At 38.0% G+C, this 14,399-nt stretch overlaps 1 protein-coding gene across 1 annotated transcript in view; it reads left to right on the forward strand.

Moving 5' to 3' along the window:
* Positions 1-590: 590 nt before the first annotated feature.
* LOC307003631 (5-hydroxytryptamine receptor 3A-like) overlaps positions 591-14,399 on the forward strand; it is a 29,819-nt gene continuing 16,010 nt past the window's right edge. Inside the window, exons 1-6 of the mRNA XM_079622320.1 lie at positions 591-699; positions 5,248-5,450; positions 5,529-5,573; positions 6,186-6,295; positions 8,621-8,793; positions 8,916-9,082. Of these exons, the coding sequence (XP_079478446.1) occupies positions 660-699; positions 5,248-5,450; positions 5,529-5,573; positions 6,186-6,295; positions 8,621-8,793; positions 8,916-9,082 (738 nt within the window). The 5' untranslated portion in view covers positions 591-659. The remainder of the gene's footprint in view (positions 700-5,247; positions 5,451-5,528; positions 5,574-6,185; positions 6,296-8,620; positions 8,794-8,915; positions 9,083-14,399) is intronic.

The raw sequence follows: 14,399 nt of genomic DNA on the forward strand, positions 1-14,399 counted from the left end.
TAACGCTTGGTCCTATTAGCACCCAATTGCGACCCATGTGAGCCCATAATGAACATCTAAATGGGTCCCTCCTAGAGTCCTCTATGGACCCATCATGTGTCCCTATGGGCTAACATACAGTACATGGAGCCCATGTGGAACCGATGGACAAATTTCCCCATTTGGGCTTTCCAAGCAGGGCCCAAATGACAGCCCATCAAAACCCCACATGGGGCCCACATGGCTGGGATACTTGATATTATAGTTACGGTCACTAAACAATAAATGTGATGTTTACAGAGAAATTGAAACCTTGTCTATATGATAATGATATGGTGGAAGAATTTCTGTGATGTAGCAAAATGCCTATTTGTTCTCCTCTCATTTTATTATTACTTTCGTCTGCTTTTACATTTTTGTTATTCATGGTGGTAACACTCTAATGAGAATGAGTAGACATGTAGGTCCAACATTACTTTAAAGTCAAACCAAAAGTCTTAAAGAAAATGTAAATGGCATGAGAGGCAAAAATGAAAATATCCTGGCTCCGCCTATGATTGGGTGTGAGAATGCGTTGCTCACTCGCAGTGTATAAATATGACCATATGATTGACTGTTCAAGAGTGAATCCTGTACAGCATAAGTATCTCAGACACTTGGAATTTTTTCCACTATTGAACATGCACCTATACTGGCTAATAGTTTTTCTTGTCTCAATGGGTAAGTACATATTGCTTAATGATAACACTTTACAATAAGGTTCAATTTGTCAACAGCAGTTAATGCATTAGGCTTCACAAATGACAACATTAACACTTGTTAATCTAGATCAGTGTTTCCCAACCCTGCTCATGGAGGCACACCAACACTACACATTTTGGATGTCTCCTTTATCTGACCCATATATTTCTGGTCTGAGCTGATGAGTTGAATCAGGTGTGTTTGATTAGGAAGAGTTCAACAATGTGTAGTGATGGTGTGCCTGCAGGAACAGGGTTGGGAAACACTGATCTAGATAATATTAATTAATAGATATTGTTCATTCATGTCCGTTAATAATATCTCAATAATATATATTAGTAATATATAACCAATACTGTTTTGTCAATGTGAAATGTTAAAAATGTATTAGAAACCATTGAAACAAAGTTAATGCAACAATGTTAACTGCATTGAATCAACATCACTGTTGTGCCCGCAATTAATGCTGACATAATGTTGAACTTTCATCAAAAAAAAAACAATGGTAATAATAGTCTATTAAATCAATGTAACAGTGTGATGTTGGTTCAGCATCGTGCTTGCACTCTCAGAAAATATGATGTCCAAAACACGTCTTTTCAACGTAACGTCTTTGTCACAAAAGTCGGACGTTGATAAGACGTCCACTGAGGAGCCAGAATGAAAGTTTTTATGACGTCTTTTTTTGACGTGTTCTGCACGTCCGATATAGACGTTCATCGAACCTTCGTACAAGATTAAAAACTAGTTAAGATGTGGCCATTGTGGACATATTTTCAACATCATGTATGGTCTCATTTAGACATAATTACTTTGACTATTGCTGTCAGATGATCTTAGTGAGAATTAACAGAGGTTTAGATGTTGATATTTGTTTCATTTGAAGTGTCACCATTGTGGTGATCAGTGTTTGCTTTAGTTGGGCTCTTGGTCCCCCTTTTTTTTACTTTGGCTGTGAAAAAAATCGATTTATATCACAGAATCGATAAAATCGCCCAGCCCTAGTTGAAAATATGTCCATAATGTCCACATCTAAACTAGTTGTTAACCTTGTTCGAAGGGTCCATGGACGTCTATATCGGACGTGCAGAACACGTCAAAAAAAGACGTCATAAAAACTTTCATTCTGGCTCCTCAGTGGACGTCTTTTCAACGTCTGACTTTTGTGACAAAGACGTTGCAAAGACGTGTTTTGGACATCATTTTGCTTAGTGGGTGGTTTCAGACAATCAGAACAGCTCTTTGTATCCTTTGGTGGCCGCACTAAGGGGTTGGCTACCACAAAACAGAGCCTTTCACGTTGGATAGTCGATGCTATTTCATAGCATTGCACAGATTCATAGCACAGATTATGCATCCAAAGGACTCTGCGCAACCTGTCCTGCTTAGGTCTGTTTGCTGCAGCAAGTGCGTTTTAAATTAAAGAAAAATTAAAGGATAATTTTTGGCTTCAATCTCCTCGAGAAAAGGGGTTTTCCCGTAGCATAAGCTAAGGCTTACGCAACACTCGCTCCCTCATCTCAGGGAACCAAGGTTATGTTAGTAACCGAGACGGTATTCCACAGTCTGCTCAGGAACCGAACCGAACTCTCGAGCCAAATATGGTTCTTTTAGTCAGTATCTAGGCTTGACGGCAGGAAAAAATAAACCAAACCATTTTTAAACTTCTTTTTTTTTTTTCAAAAAATCAAAGGTAGTCTGTTGATTTAATAAAAAATCCATATATAACATATTTTAAAATATTACATAATTCATTGATGCCTGTTTTTTAATATATAATAATACACTGACCAATCGTTATCTGGCACAACAAGTTCAAATTGTTTTGGACAATGTGAAGTGGAGCGTAATTTTCCAGTCATTCAGAAATCGTTTGAAAATTACAGACAAATTTACATTTATGAAGCGATCTGGATCTGCGTCGTTGAAACAATGGATGTTAATTGACTAACAAGCACTGCAAAAAAAAAAAAACAGCACCAAAAGTCGCTTTAATCGTAAGTAGTATTCAAGGCACATGTATTTAGCTTATGTAAGTTATATTGATACACCGAAATACCATTTGAAAACTATCATAGTTGGTTCAATGAAGCCCAGGCGCCACCTACAGGCCTATTATGTGAAGTGTAGGCTGACAACAACACGCAAAATGGTGATGTGAATGGACTTTATTATATATTTTTTTTATATAATTTTGCAGTAATAGTATATATATATATATAATAGTACACTACCGGTCAAACATTTTGACACATTACTATTTTTTATGTTTTTTAAAGAAGCATCTCATGTGCTTCAAGCCTGCACTTATTTGATTTAAAATACAGAAAACAATAATTACAATAAATAATATATACATAATTGTTATATAGGCCTACTTTAAAATATAATTTATTTCTGTGATGCAAAGCTGAATTTTCAGCATAATTTTTGCAGTTTTCAGAGTCACATGATCCTTCAGAAATCATTCTAATTATGCTGCTTTATTATCAATGCTGGAAACAGTTGTACTGCTTAATGTTTTTTTTTTTTTGAACCTGTGATACTTTTTTCAAGATTCATTGATGAATAAAAAGTTAAAAAGAAAAGCATTTAATTAAAATAAAAATTATTTTATAAGTCTTTACTATTACTTTTAAACAATTTAACACATCCTTGCTGAATAAAAGTATTAATTTCTTTAAAAAAAAGAAAGAAAGAAAGAAAGAAAGAAAGAAAGAAAGATAATTACTGACCCCAAACTTTTGAACAGTATAGTGGATATTTGAAGTAAATGCTGTTCTTTTTGTAACTTTTTAAACTCAGAATCCTGAAAAAAGTTTTTTAACAAAAATGTAGCTTTGATGAGCATAAGATACTTCTTTCAAAAACATTAAAAATAGTATTGTTTCCAAACTTTTGATCTGTGTGTATATATATATGTATAAAATTTAAATCACTTATTTTAGACATCAATAATCAGTGTATGAATCACAACAATGGTGACAAACAGGATATTCAATTAGGAAAAAGAAATTACTAAGACAATTCAGGTCATAATTTATTCATACCGCAGTGCATGATGGGAAATATGAATGAGTTTTGATTTGTGATCAGCAGACCCAGAATGCACTGCAACATGCTTTATTATTGTCACCATTGTTCACAGGCAAATTCTTGATGTCTGTGTGTCTAAATAAAATACTTTTTCAAAGTCTTTTGATCAGAACACCTTTTAATAAATCTTTTGGATTATATTAAAAATGCTGACAATCGTTTTCTAATAGCTCATCAATGTCTTCAGGATTACTAGAAAGTAGGGCTGTCCGTTAAACGCGTTATTAACGGCGTTAACGCAAACCCATTTTAACGGCGTCAATTTTTTTATTGCGAGATTAACGCCTAGCAAACTTTGTAGTTTTTTTCACATGCTTTTGCACCAACTAGTAACGTTATTAAAACTACAACACCACAGCGGATCTAGCTAGACCAGAAACAAAACAACAGGCACGCCGCACACACTTGTTTGGGTTTGCGAACCGGCCAAAGAGTGGACGAGAAGCGCAGCGCCGAGCCGCGTCTAGGACAACTGAGCGCGTATAGCATATCGGACGCGCACTTTCTCAGTCTATGGCCAGCAATAAAAACGCTGAATGGCGCCGCCGGTGTGTGTACACTCATAGAGAATAACGTGTTCGAATTTTAAATACGAGCGTCGCGATGCGGCGCTTCTCGTCTGAACGTTACGTTTTGAGTGGAGGAATGATGAGCGCGAGACGCCGAAATGGATGCCAATAAGATTCTGAATGTTAAGTTTACTTTAAAAAAGTTGCCAAATGGTTCAATTGACAAGACCAAAGGTATCTGTGTGTTTTGTCGTTGTGAACTGAGCTATCATCGCAGCACGTCCAGTCTGAACTTGATGGCCAAGCACACACACAGCTGGTGCATTTCTATAACGTTACCTCGTCAGTATTTCTTTCAGTCTTTTATTGATGGACAGTGTTACATTGTGTGAGAGATTATTTGTTCCAAGTGAGAATGTTAGTGTGGAATTGAACACAGTATATGTATATGTACACAGTATTTCAATAAAAAAAAACATTTGCACAAAGCAAGCCGATCCACTTTTCCATGTTGATAAGAGCATTAAAATGAGAAAAAATAATGGGACAAAAAGAAATCAAGAGACATTTAGAATAGATAAAAATGTGCGATTAATCGCGAGTTAACTGTGACATTAATGCGATTAATCGCGATTAAATATTTTAATCGTTTGACAGCCCTACTAGAAAGCTACAGGCAGAAGAGTTGTTTCAGGGTTGGAGCTAAACTCTGCAGGACAGTGGCCCTCCAGGACCTAGACCGATATTCATTTCTCTAAATACCTGGCTATGTGTAAATGTGGCCTTAAACTTGCAATATGTTTTTATTGTAGAGACATGGAATGTGAAATGTAGAAAGACGAATGTTTAAACATGATATTCTTTTTCACTGTGTGCTGGGATTATATATTCAGCTGTGTTACTGAATGTCTCATATGCACAGGGCAGGAGTCTGATGCTGAAAGCTGCAACGAAACAGAAAGAGCTGCAGCTAAAAAGAGACTTCATGAACGTCTCAGCTTGAACGAGTTCTCTCAGAATACTAGAATGTGGCCCTTGACTTTCCATGACAACCCATTAGATGTCCCTTACTTCGACCCTGCCACCATTCTTGTGGACCTATATGTGACCTCCATCACAAATGTGGTATGTGTCCAGCATGATTCATTATGGGATATCAAGCAGTTGTAGTGCCATCTCTCAACACTTCTTTTTGATCTACAGAATGAAAAAGCCCAGAGCATCTCGACACAGGTCAAATTGATAATTGTAAGTGTTTTAAAAACCTTCATTCTTATCTCACAAAGTGTTACTCAATTTACAGAATTTTGTGATAAGATGTTTCATTTGATTTTCAACCATACACAGTAAATTCCCTGATGTTGAATTAACACCGTCCGTGTTCATATGGGAAACACCAGCAGGGTGTTAAAGGAACACTGAAGCAGTGTTAGAGTTAATGAGATACTTAAAGGGGTGGTTGATTATGATTTAACTTTTCTAACTTTAGTTAGTGTGTGATGTTGCTGTTTGAGCATAAACAACATCTGCAAAGTTGCGACGCTCAAAGTTCAAAGCAAAGGCAGATATTTGCTTTTAAAGAAATTTCTTTTTAAGGGGTACAACAAACTACACTCTTATTTGTAATAAGATATTTATATTTGTATTTTATCTTCAGATGATTTCATTGATATTATCATCAGATGTCTTCAATAATCAAACAATCATCACTTAATTATCTCATTAACTCTAACACCGCTTCAGTGTTTAACACCCTGCTTATGGTTCCCACATGAACACTGAATGGTGTTAATTCAACACTGGGGAATTTATGTGCAATATCTGTCTTATAATCACTCTGAACTTCATCTAATTTTCCAGGGTTGGCCAAATTCCAATATGACGTGGAAACCTGACCAATATTGTGGAATCACATCATATGCAGCCCCTAAAAATATGTTCTGGACTCCAGACATTAATATAATGGAAAGGTATAAAAAATACTTTTATTTTGGCTTTTTGTGCCTTTTAATGATAAATCAGAACGATAAAAAAATGATGGATAGAATAAGGGTAATGGTATGACAATGGAAATGACAGGAAATGACTAAACCGATTCAAAGGCTTTGTTCACTACACATAAAACAGTCTGTGAGAAGTCTTGGCTGGTCCCTGGAGCGTACGGTCACACCGGTGTGATTAGAGTGTTTAGTGCATCATGTGATCAGCTCAGCGCTGTCATATATCACAAATATTGAGTGCTTTTTACCACATAAGGTTTATTTTAGCTTTCAGACAGCAAAATCCCCTGTGTTAAATTAACACCCCTCCGTGTCCATGTGTCCACACTAGAGTGTTAAAAGAAGCAGTGTTGAAGTTAATGAGATGATTTACAATGATTGAGAATTAAGTAATACGGCTTAAAGGGGGGATGAACTGAGAACTCAAATTTTCCTTGAGCTTTTGACATCATACTATAAGAATATCCTGAAAGTTTCAAAACTGAAAACCTTGTTAGTCCAATAAAAGCTTTTATTGAACCCAGGCCCAGCGAACGTCAATATGATGTCAAAGGGTATCAAACCCCGCCTCCGTAGCAGAAGATCAACGCCTACTTCAACACCGCCTGTTTAGACGCCCGTTTATAAATGATCAGAAAATGCATTTAATACCAATATATTGAAACGTCTTTTTATATATCCATAGGCTAGGCTACTCCCTTAATAAAAGAGTACAGACATTAGAAAAAGATCAGTCTACACATGCGTTTTATATTTAATATGAGGGAAATAGACATGTAGTCATGCGTGACACAAAAAAATCTTTAACTTTTTTTTATTTTTTTTTATTCTGTGAATTACACTGCGCAAATCAAAATGAATACTTCCCACCGGATGAAGAAGGGTTGGCTCTCCACACACAGCAAAATCCCCAGTGTTAAATGAACACTGCTCAGTGTTTATATGAGTCCACACTCAGGCCCCGTTTACACCCATGGCGGATCTAGGGGGTGGCCAGGGGTGGCCATGGCCACCCTTTGCCTAAGCTTGGCCACCCCTTTGGCCACCCCTCTCACAACTGCTGTTTCTGTCTCTTTTTTTATTGTCAAGAATTAAGTTTTTTTAAACGCAGAACCGTCTCTTTAAGACCACAAAAAAAAAAAAACGTGAGACATGCACAGACAGAACTGCACCTCAGCGCCAGCGCAAGACAAACGAGTGCGGAAATGTGCAGGTGCCGAACGAGCTTCAGCAGAACAACAGACAGTGATATACGCATAGTAAATATAGACTCAATGTTTCTCAACTGGTGGGTTGCAAGACCATCGCTAGTGTGCAGTCAAAGAAACAACAAGCGTAAATCTTTGTTTTTCTGATGCCACTTTTATTTTGAAAGATGTGTGTGAAAGCTGGTGACACTTCTGTCAGATGCTGAGAAAAGCGGCGCACGTTGTCCTACATCAGTTGGCTATCTTCGTTAAGATGAGATGTTGTCAGGCCAAATGTCAGTAACACTAACTTGCCTGTCCTGTCAGCCGTTGTACTGTGCTCACGGTGCGCAAATGCGGCGTGTTTTGACGTCAATTGACTCGTGAAATAATCAAAAAGGCGATGAAAGCTTTGTCAAAACTGCATGCATTCATCATGTATTTGTTGTATCTGTCTGTGACTAAAATAATCTGCTATGTGAGATCACAATATAAGGCACAAACTAAAACACATGTTTTATTTACACAAGGGATGATAGTGTTGATGATTTACCTTGAATACGAGCGAGAGCGTGCCGTGTATTTGCGCATAGCGTGTTGAATCAGGGCAACAAATTAATGGAAATCCACTCCTCAAAGGAGTCAGTTTGCAAGCAGCAGAAAGCGACCTTATGACACACAGTAAACCTGTGTTGTTCACTCATAATAGCACCAAATTAATAAAAAACACAGTATATTGACCCGCGTTCTGTTTTCTATCACGCGCCGTGCACGTTTGCGATGATGTAGGATGCACGCAAACACACCAGGGTCCGATAGAATCAAGTTGGGTGTGAGACCAGACCAACGCTGCGGGGGGCGCCGGGAACAATGGCGCTCGGGCTCGGACCGCAGCAAAACATGCCCAGTGTGAAAGCACCCTCACACTCTTTAGAGTGGGACCAAATGTTCTCTGAGCACAGTTAATTTAACTTTGGGGATTTTGCAGTGTAGGAGCAGGATTGTACACCATTGACATGATCCTCAGTAGTCTGCAAGTCTGCAAATACATTTGATTTGAACACCAATCATCATGTAATCAGTGTTCATTTATATTTTATCCATTTAGCATCAAGACAGATTTTGGAACAAAGGAGTCTCCATATGTGCTGTTGATCAATGATAGCTTTTCAGTCTCAACTGATGTTTTATCTCTGACCACGGCCTGCAAGATGGATCTCTACAGGTTTCCCTTCGACACCCAAAACTGCAATATAACGTTTCAATCTACAGCTTATTCAGGTAACTCTGAAACACATCAATCAGTTTAGATAAACAAACACATATGGAATTTAACATGGTTTATTCTCGTAAACTATTTGACTTTATATGAAGTAATAAAATATTAATGTCTGTTCCCATAGATCAGGAGATTAGACTTGATACATTATCTGGTGCAAGATGGATGACCTTCAAGTCGAAGGAGCTTTTTCAGGCCCAGGGAGAGTGGGAGTTTATCAGTATAGATAACACTAATACTACCATTTATGATGATGTTGGAGAGTTTGATATACATCAGCTGATATATCAGGTACAGAGTACTGGGTATGGAATGTAAACCAATATTAAATATATATACAAACAAAAATAAATAAAAATAAAAAGTGCCAAAATATGTGCCAAAATTAAAGTATTCAATTTTTAACTCTTAAAAAGGCAGGCAATTATATATATATATCATTTTTTTGTGTGTGCTTATTTAATCATCTAATCATCAATCAAATGTAAAAATATTTTATCAGATGTGCCCTTTGTTTACACGGGGACGGCGTTTTTGGGGCTTAAAAACGCAAAAAAGTGAAACCACCCTCCAGAGTGAAAATCTTAAACACGCTCCACCGTCGCGTTCCTGTCTAAAGGGTAAAAACGCAAAAGTCTGTTAGACAGTGAAGCCGTTGTGTCGCGTATGCGTTTACGTCACAGTCATGCGCCAGTACAGGAAAATAACAAAACATTATGAAACTAAAATATATCATTCATTTCATTGACAAAAAAAATAAAAAATTCTGTCATTTTTGAGCGACACACGAAGAGCACCGAAGGTTAAAGCAGCAGCTTTACCGTATTAAACATGAAAAACTGTGTCAGAGTCTCTTTCACTTTTAGTGCTTCACCTTGCCACCTAGCCGCCTGGAGTGCACACTACATCGAATTTCACACACTTTTTTTCACCAAATGCACGTAGATTCCCCCCTCCCCCATAACGCTCGTCTTAAAGTAACACTAGGTTACTTTTCATTTTTTTTGCTCTCGGGGTCCCCCTAGAGTTGGGAAACAGTATTGTCCTCTACTACTGTCGTAAACTCTGTCATACATGCACGTGCATTTGTTAACAACCATGATAGCCCTGAACACTGTAGGAGGAGTTCACGTGCAGGTGTTCTGCTTGCGTCGCGTGTGAAATGTCTTCATCCCAGGTACAGTGGCATATATTTCAGCAAGTCATATGAATATAATTTCATGGGTTTTATTTTTTTTCAAACGACAAATGATCGCGATGCTCACGTTTACAAGCCAGCGTCATTTCATTATAGTAGCCTAGTCTATTGGTTACCGTTTTACTGAATCTATATGATACTTCAATGCAATGTTTGAGTGGTAGATAACCATATATCGTCAATATTATAATATCAAGCTACCATAGATGAATCTTAAATTTTAAAAATCGATTTGCATTATAGCTTGAGGCAAGACACATAAACAAATATCACAGACATGTTAGGTATCCTAAAATATTATTTTGTACATCTTATATATTTACTTGCAAGAATGTAGCCCCTACCAAATTTGTACACGCCATTTAGACATAGGCTTTCATTTGATATTTGAAAGTCCGCATCGGTCGAGCATAGGGTTGCCACCTTTGATTTGTGAAAAACCGGGACACAGATTATTATTATTATTTTTTGGGGTCTGAGTCTGAGTTGTAGGTTGTAAATAGTATTTTCTTTGACACTGGTGGCTCATCCGACTTTGTTGTGTTATCCTCATAGACAGTGGTTATCCTCCTCGTCCGTCTTTCTCCCCATTTCACACAATAGATGTAAATAGACAGTTTTTAAAAAGCTAGCTAGCAACTAAACTCACACTGTATCATCTTGGATGTGTGTTGATGCGCGCGCGCGACCGACAGCACAGGCAGTTGCTAGGCGATAAGTTGAGATTCCAATCAAATAAAAATAAACGCCTGGCATTGGCCAATCCGCTGTTTTACCCGTTTTTACCATGGTTTTTACCCGTTTACGGACACAGGATTGGATGTACTGTACACAACTATGAAGAAAACACAGTAACAGTAGACGGAAACGGTTTAATTTGAAACCTGGAAATTCTACTTTAGAAGTACATTTTCACAAAAAAACGGGACTGTCGCTCAAAAAAGAGAATAATCCCTGGAAAACCGGGACGGGTGGCATCGGGCACCCCTCCTCCTCCTTCAGCTCACGCCTGCGAGGAAACGCTGGCCCAATGTTGATCCTCGTTCTGCCTTTAATACGATCACTTTCTCGTTTCCTCTTTTTGCTTTCCTCAGACAAACCCTTTCCTTTCTTGCTTTTCTGTCTGCTTCGGCCATGATGACTATAACATTTGGCAAACAAACGCTAGTTTGGCTCGCGCGGCCGATTTTAAGGAAGTGGTGGTGGAAGTGACGTATATGCCGTAAAGCAGTCGAATTTTGTAGTTCTCTTTGTTCGCCGGTTACTACCCGAAACCCGAAGTTTAAAAGTACGATTAAAAACGCTACAGACCCCGTCAGGCTATGGCAGACGTGTCATTCAACCTATTGTAAGTCGATGTACCATCACAAGAGACTTGGAAATATATTATTAAGGTTGAAAAGTAACCTAGTGCTGCTTTAACGCAGAATAAAATGTGATAACGATCTTTCTCTTCAGATCGTTTCCGTGTAAACATAGCCTAAAACCGCCAGTAGGTGACAGCAAGTCACTGTCTTAATGAGTCATTCAGTCATTAATTTCATTCAAACAGCTGATTCGTTCAGGAAAAGCAAGTGTCTGGCTGTGTCTGAAACCGCCCCTGTACCCTTAAATAGGGCACTATTTGAGGGGACAGCCATTTGTAGTGGTGTCCGAAATCATAGTGGACGTTATCGAGTGCACTCATTAAATCCCACAATGCACCGCAATAAGAAGTGTAAAACTGATGTACACTCAATGTCTAGAGAAAACCCATAATGCACTATTAGTCACGGGCCAAATTAATTCCCAAGTCTGACCAGAAGATGGCGCCCACAGCTGTACAGGCTACAGTGTAATATCATACAAGTATAAATTCCTTTTTAATAGATTATTAAATGGTTAAATTAAGGTTTACACATTATAGTTTCCATGACTGAGTTCAAGATACATCCTTTCATTACTACTGGAGCTGCCAGTTTCAAATGATTATCAAAAAGCAAACAAACTATGCAGACGCGGCAGCCCTTCAGTGACCTCAGTGTCCGAATTCACTCCTTCAAGTGGACTATATTAGTGGAGTAATGTAGGGAATAGTGAATGAGGGTATAGGGGGGCGATTTCAAACACTCTGTCTTTATAAATCGGACACTGAATCATTGACAATTTTTTCAAAACAAGTGGATTCATTCAATGACGAAGACTTTTGTTAATCCATTAATGTGCACATATAATCCACAAATATGGCAAATTATATCCTGCATTTAAGTTCACAATTCTCAGTGTGTACAATATTCTCTCTCATTGTGATGATGTTGACACTATGATCTCTTCTCTGTAACCACAGTGTGGAAACCAAGTATTCTCCTTTAGCATCACCCACAGATTAACAAGAGATTTACATGCTGAGTTTGACAATGTAAAATAAAAGATAAAATGGGTAGCTCTTTACAATAAGGTTTCATTAGTTAACACATTTAGTTAACATGAACAACAAATTAAACTGCAATTCTACATTTAATAATCTTAGAGAATGTAATTTCAACATTTACTAATACATTATTAAAATCAAACGTTGTATTAATGTTGTTGACATTACATTTATTCATTTAGCTTTTATCCAAAGCGACTTACAAATGAGAAACAATAGAAGCAATTAAACTAGCAGTAGGCCAACAGTATGTAAGTGCTATGACCCTTCACAGTACAATCCAACATAAAACCTTCATTCCACCAGCAGGGAACAGTCATGGTGAAGGTCCGAGAGAGCAGCCCGGTCTCACCCCAAAACGTCACATACTGACGCGTCTTGACCATTCGGCAACATACGACGAAAAAGGTACCCTTTAACGTCCATATGAGACGCAGACATAAGCGCACCAGCAGCGCCTTCTAGCGGTACCCTACCGCATACCTAAACCCAACCATTCCCGAATCGTCACATATGGACGTTAAAGGGTACCTTTTTCGTCGTATGTTGCCGAATGGTCAAGACGCGTCAGTATGTGACGTTTTGGGGTGAGACTGTGTTAGAGAGAGAGATTTCGTGCCTCTTTGAGATGGCACCACAAGACGGCGCTCGCTTGCAGAGCGCAAGTTTCTGGATGGCATGTTTGAAGTAATGAGTTCAGGTATGAGGGAGCAGTGCCAGTGGTTGTTCTGTAGGCAAACGTCAGTGACTTAAATTTGATGCGAGAGGCAATCGGCAACCAGTGCAATTCTTTGAGGAGGGGAGTGACGTGTGCTCTCTTCGGCTCGTTGAAGACCACTCTAGCTGCACCATTCTGGATCAGTTGCAGAGGTTTGACAGTGCAAGCTGGGAGACCAGCCAGGAGAGCATTACAATAGTCCAGTCTGGATAGAACAAGCGCCTGAACAAGCAGTTGTGTAGCATGCTCTGATAGGAAGGGCCTGATCCTTCTGATGTTGTACAAGGCAAATCTGCATGACCGGGCAGTGCTAGCAATGTGGTCTGTGAAATTCAATTGGTCATCAATTACCACTCCAAGGTTCCTGGCTGATCTTGATGGAGTTATGGATGACGAGCCTAGCTGAATGGTGAAGTTGTGATGAAGTGCTGGGTTAGCCGGGATTACGAGTAGCTCTGTCTTCGCAAGGTTTAGTTGAAGGTGGTGGTCCTTCATCCAGCCAGAAATGTCTGTCAGGCACACAGCAAAAACTCCAGTGTTCACATTATTTACTTTAAATTTTGTTTGTCTGCTGTTATTAATTAGTAATAGACAGATGAACAAAGAAAAAAAGTGATCTGTTGGTTATGTTATGACAATCATAATTTGACCTTGATCACTGAACCCTTATTTCTGACTTAGTTGTTTATTACAGCATAACTGTGATTCTACATAAATATCCAGAATTTTTGATAAATAAATACGGAATAATTTGTTTTAATTATTATTAATTATTTATTTAAAAAAACCTTATTTTAGGCACACATAGACATCAAGATTCAGTCTATGCATCTCAACAATGGTGATGAGCAAAATATTCAATTAGGAAAAGGAAATTACTTAAAAGACAATTCAGATCATGATTTGTTAATTCCGCAATGCATGATGGGAGCCATTAATGAGTTGATTGGTGGCAGCCACTGCAACATGATTTATTATTGTCACCATTGTTGAGATTCACAGGCTGATTATTGATGTCTGTGTTTCTAAATAAAGTGATTTAAAAGTCTCTTGATCAGAACAATGTTTATTAAATATTTTGGATTATGTTAAAAATACTGAAAATTATATGCTTTAGAATCAGAGAGCTGTTGTATTAACAAGTTACACCAAACTATCCAAATATGTTTTGTTTATTTCAGATCACAATATGATTATGTCAAAACATAATCGACACCATCAGATCATTTTTTCTCTTTGTCCATCTGACTGTTACTAATCAGTTACAGCAGACAAGCAAAAT

Source organism: Phoxinus phoxinus (genome assembly GCF_949152265.1).
Source record: "Phoxinus phoxinus genome assembly, chromosome: 1".
Lineage (NCBI taxonomy): Eukaryota > Metazoa > Chordata > Actinopteri > Cypriniformes > Leuciscidae > Phoxinus > Phoxinus phoxinus.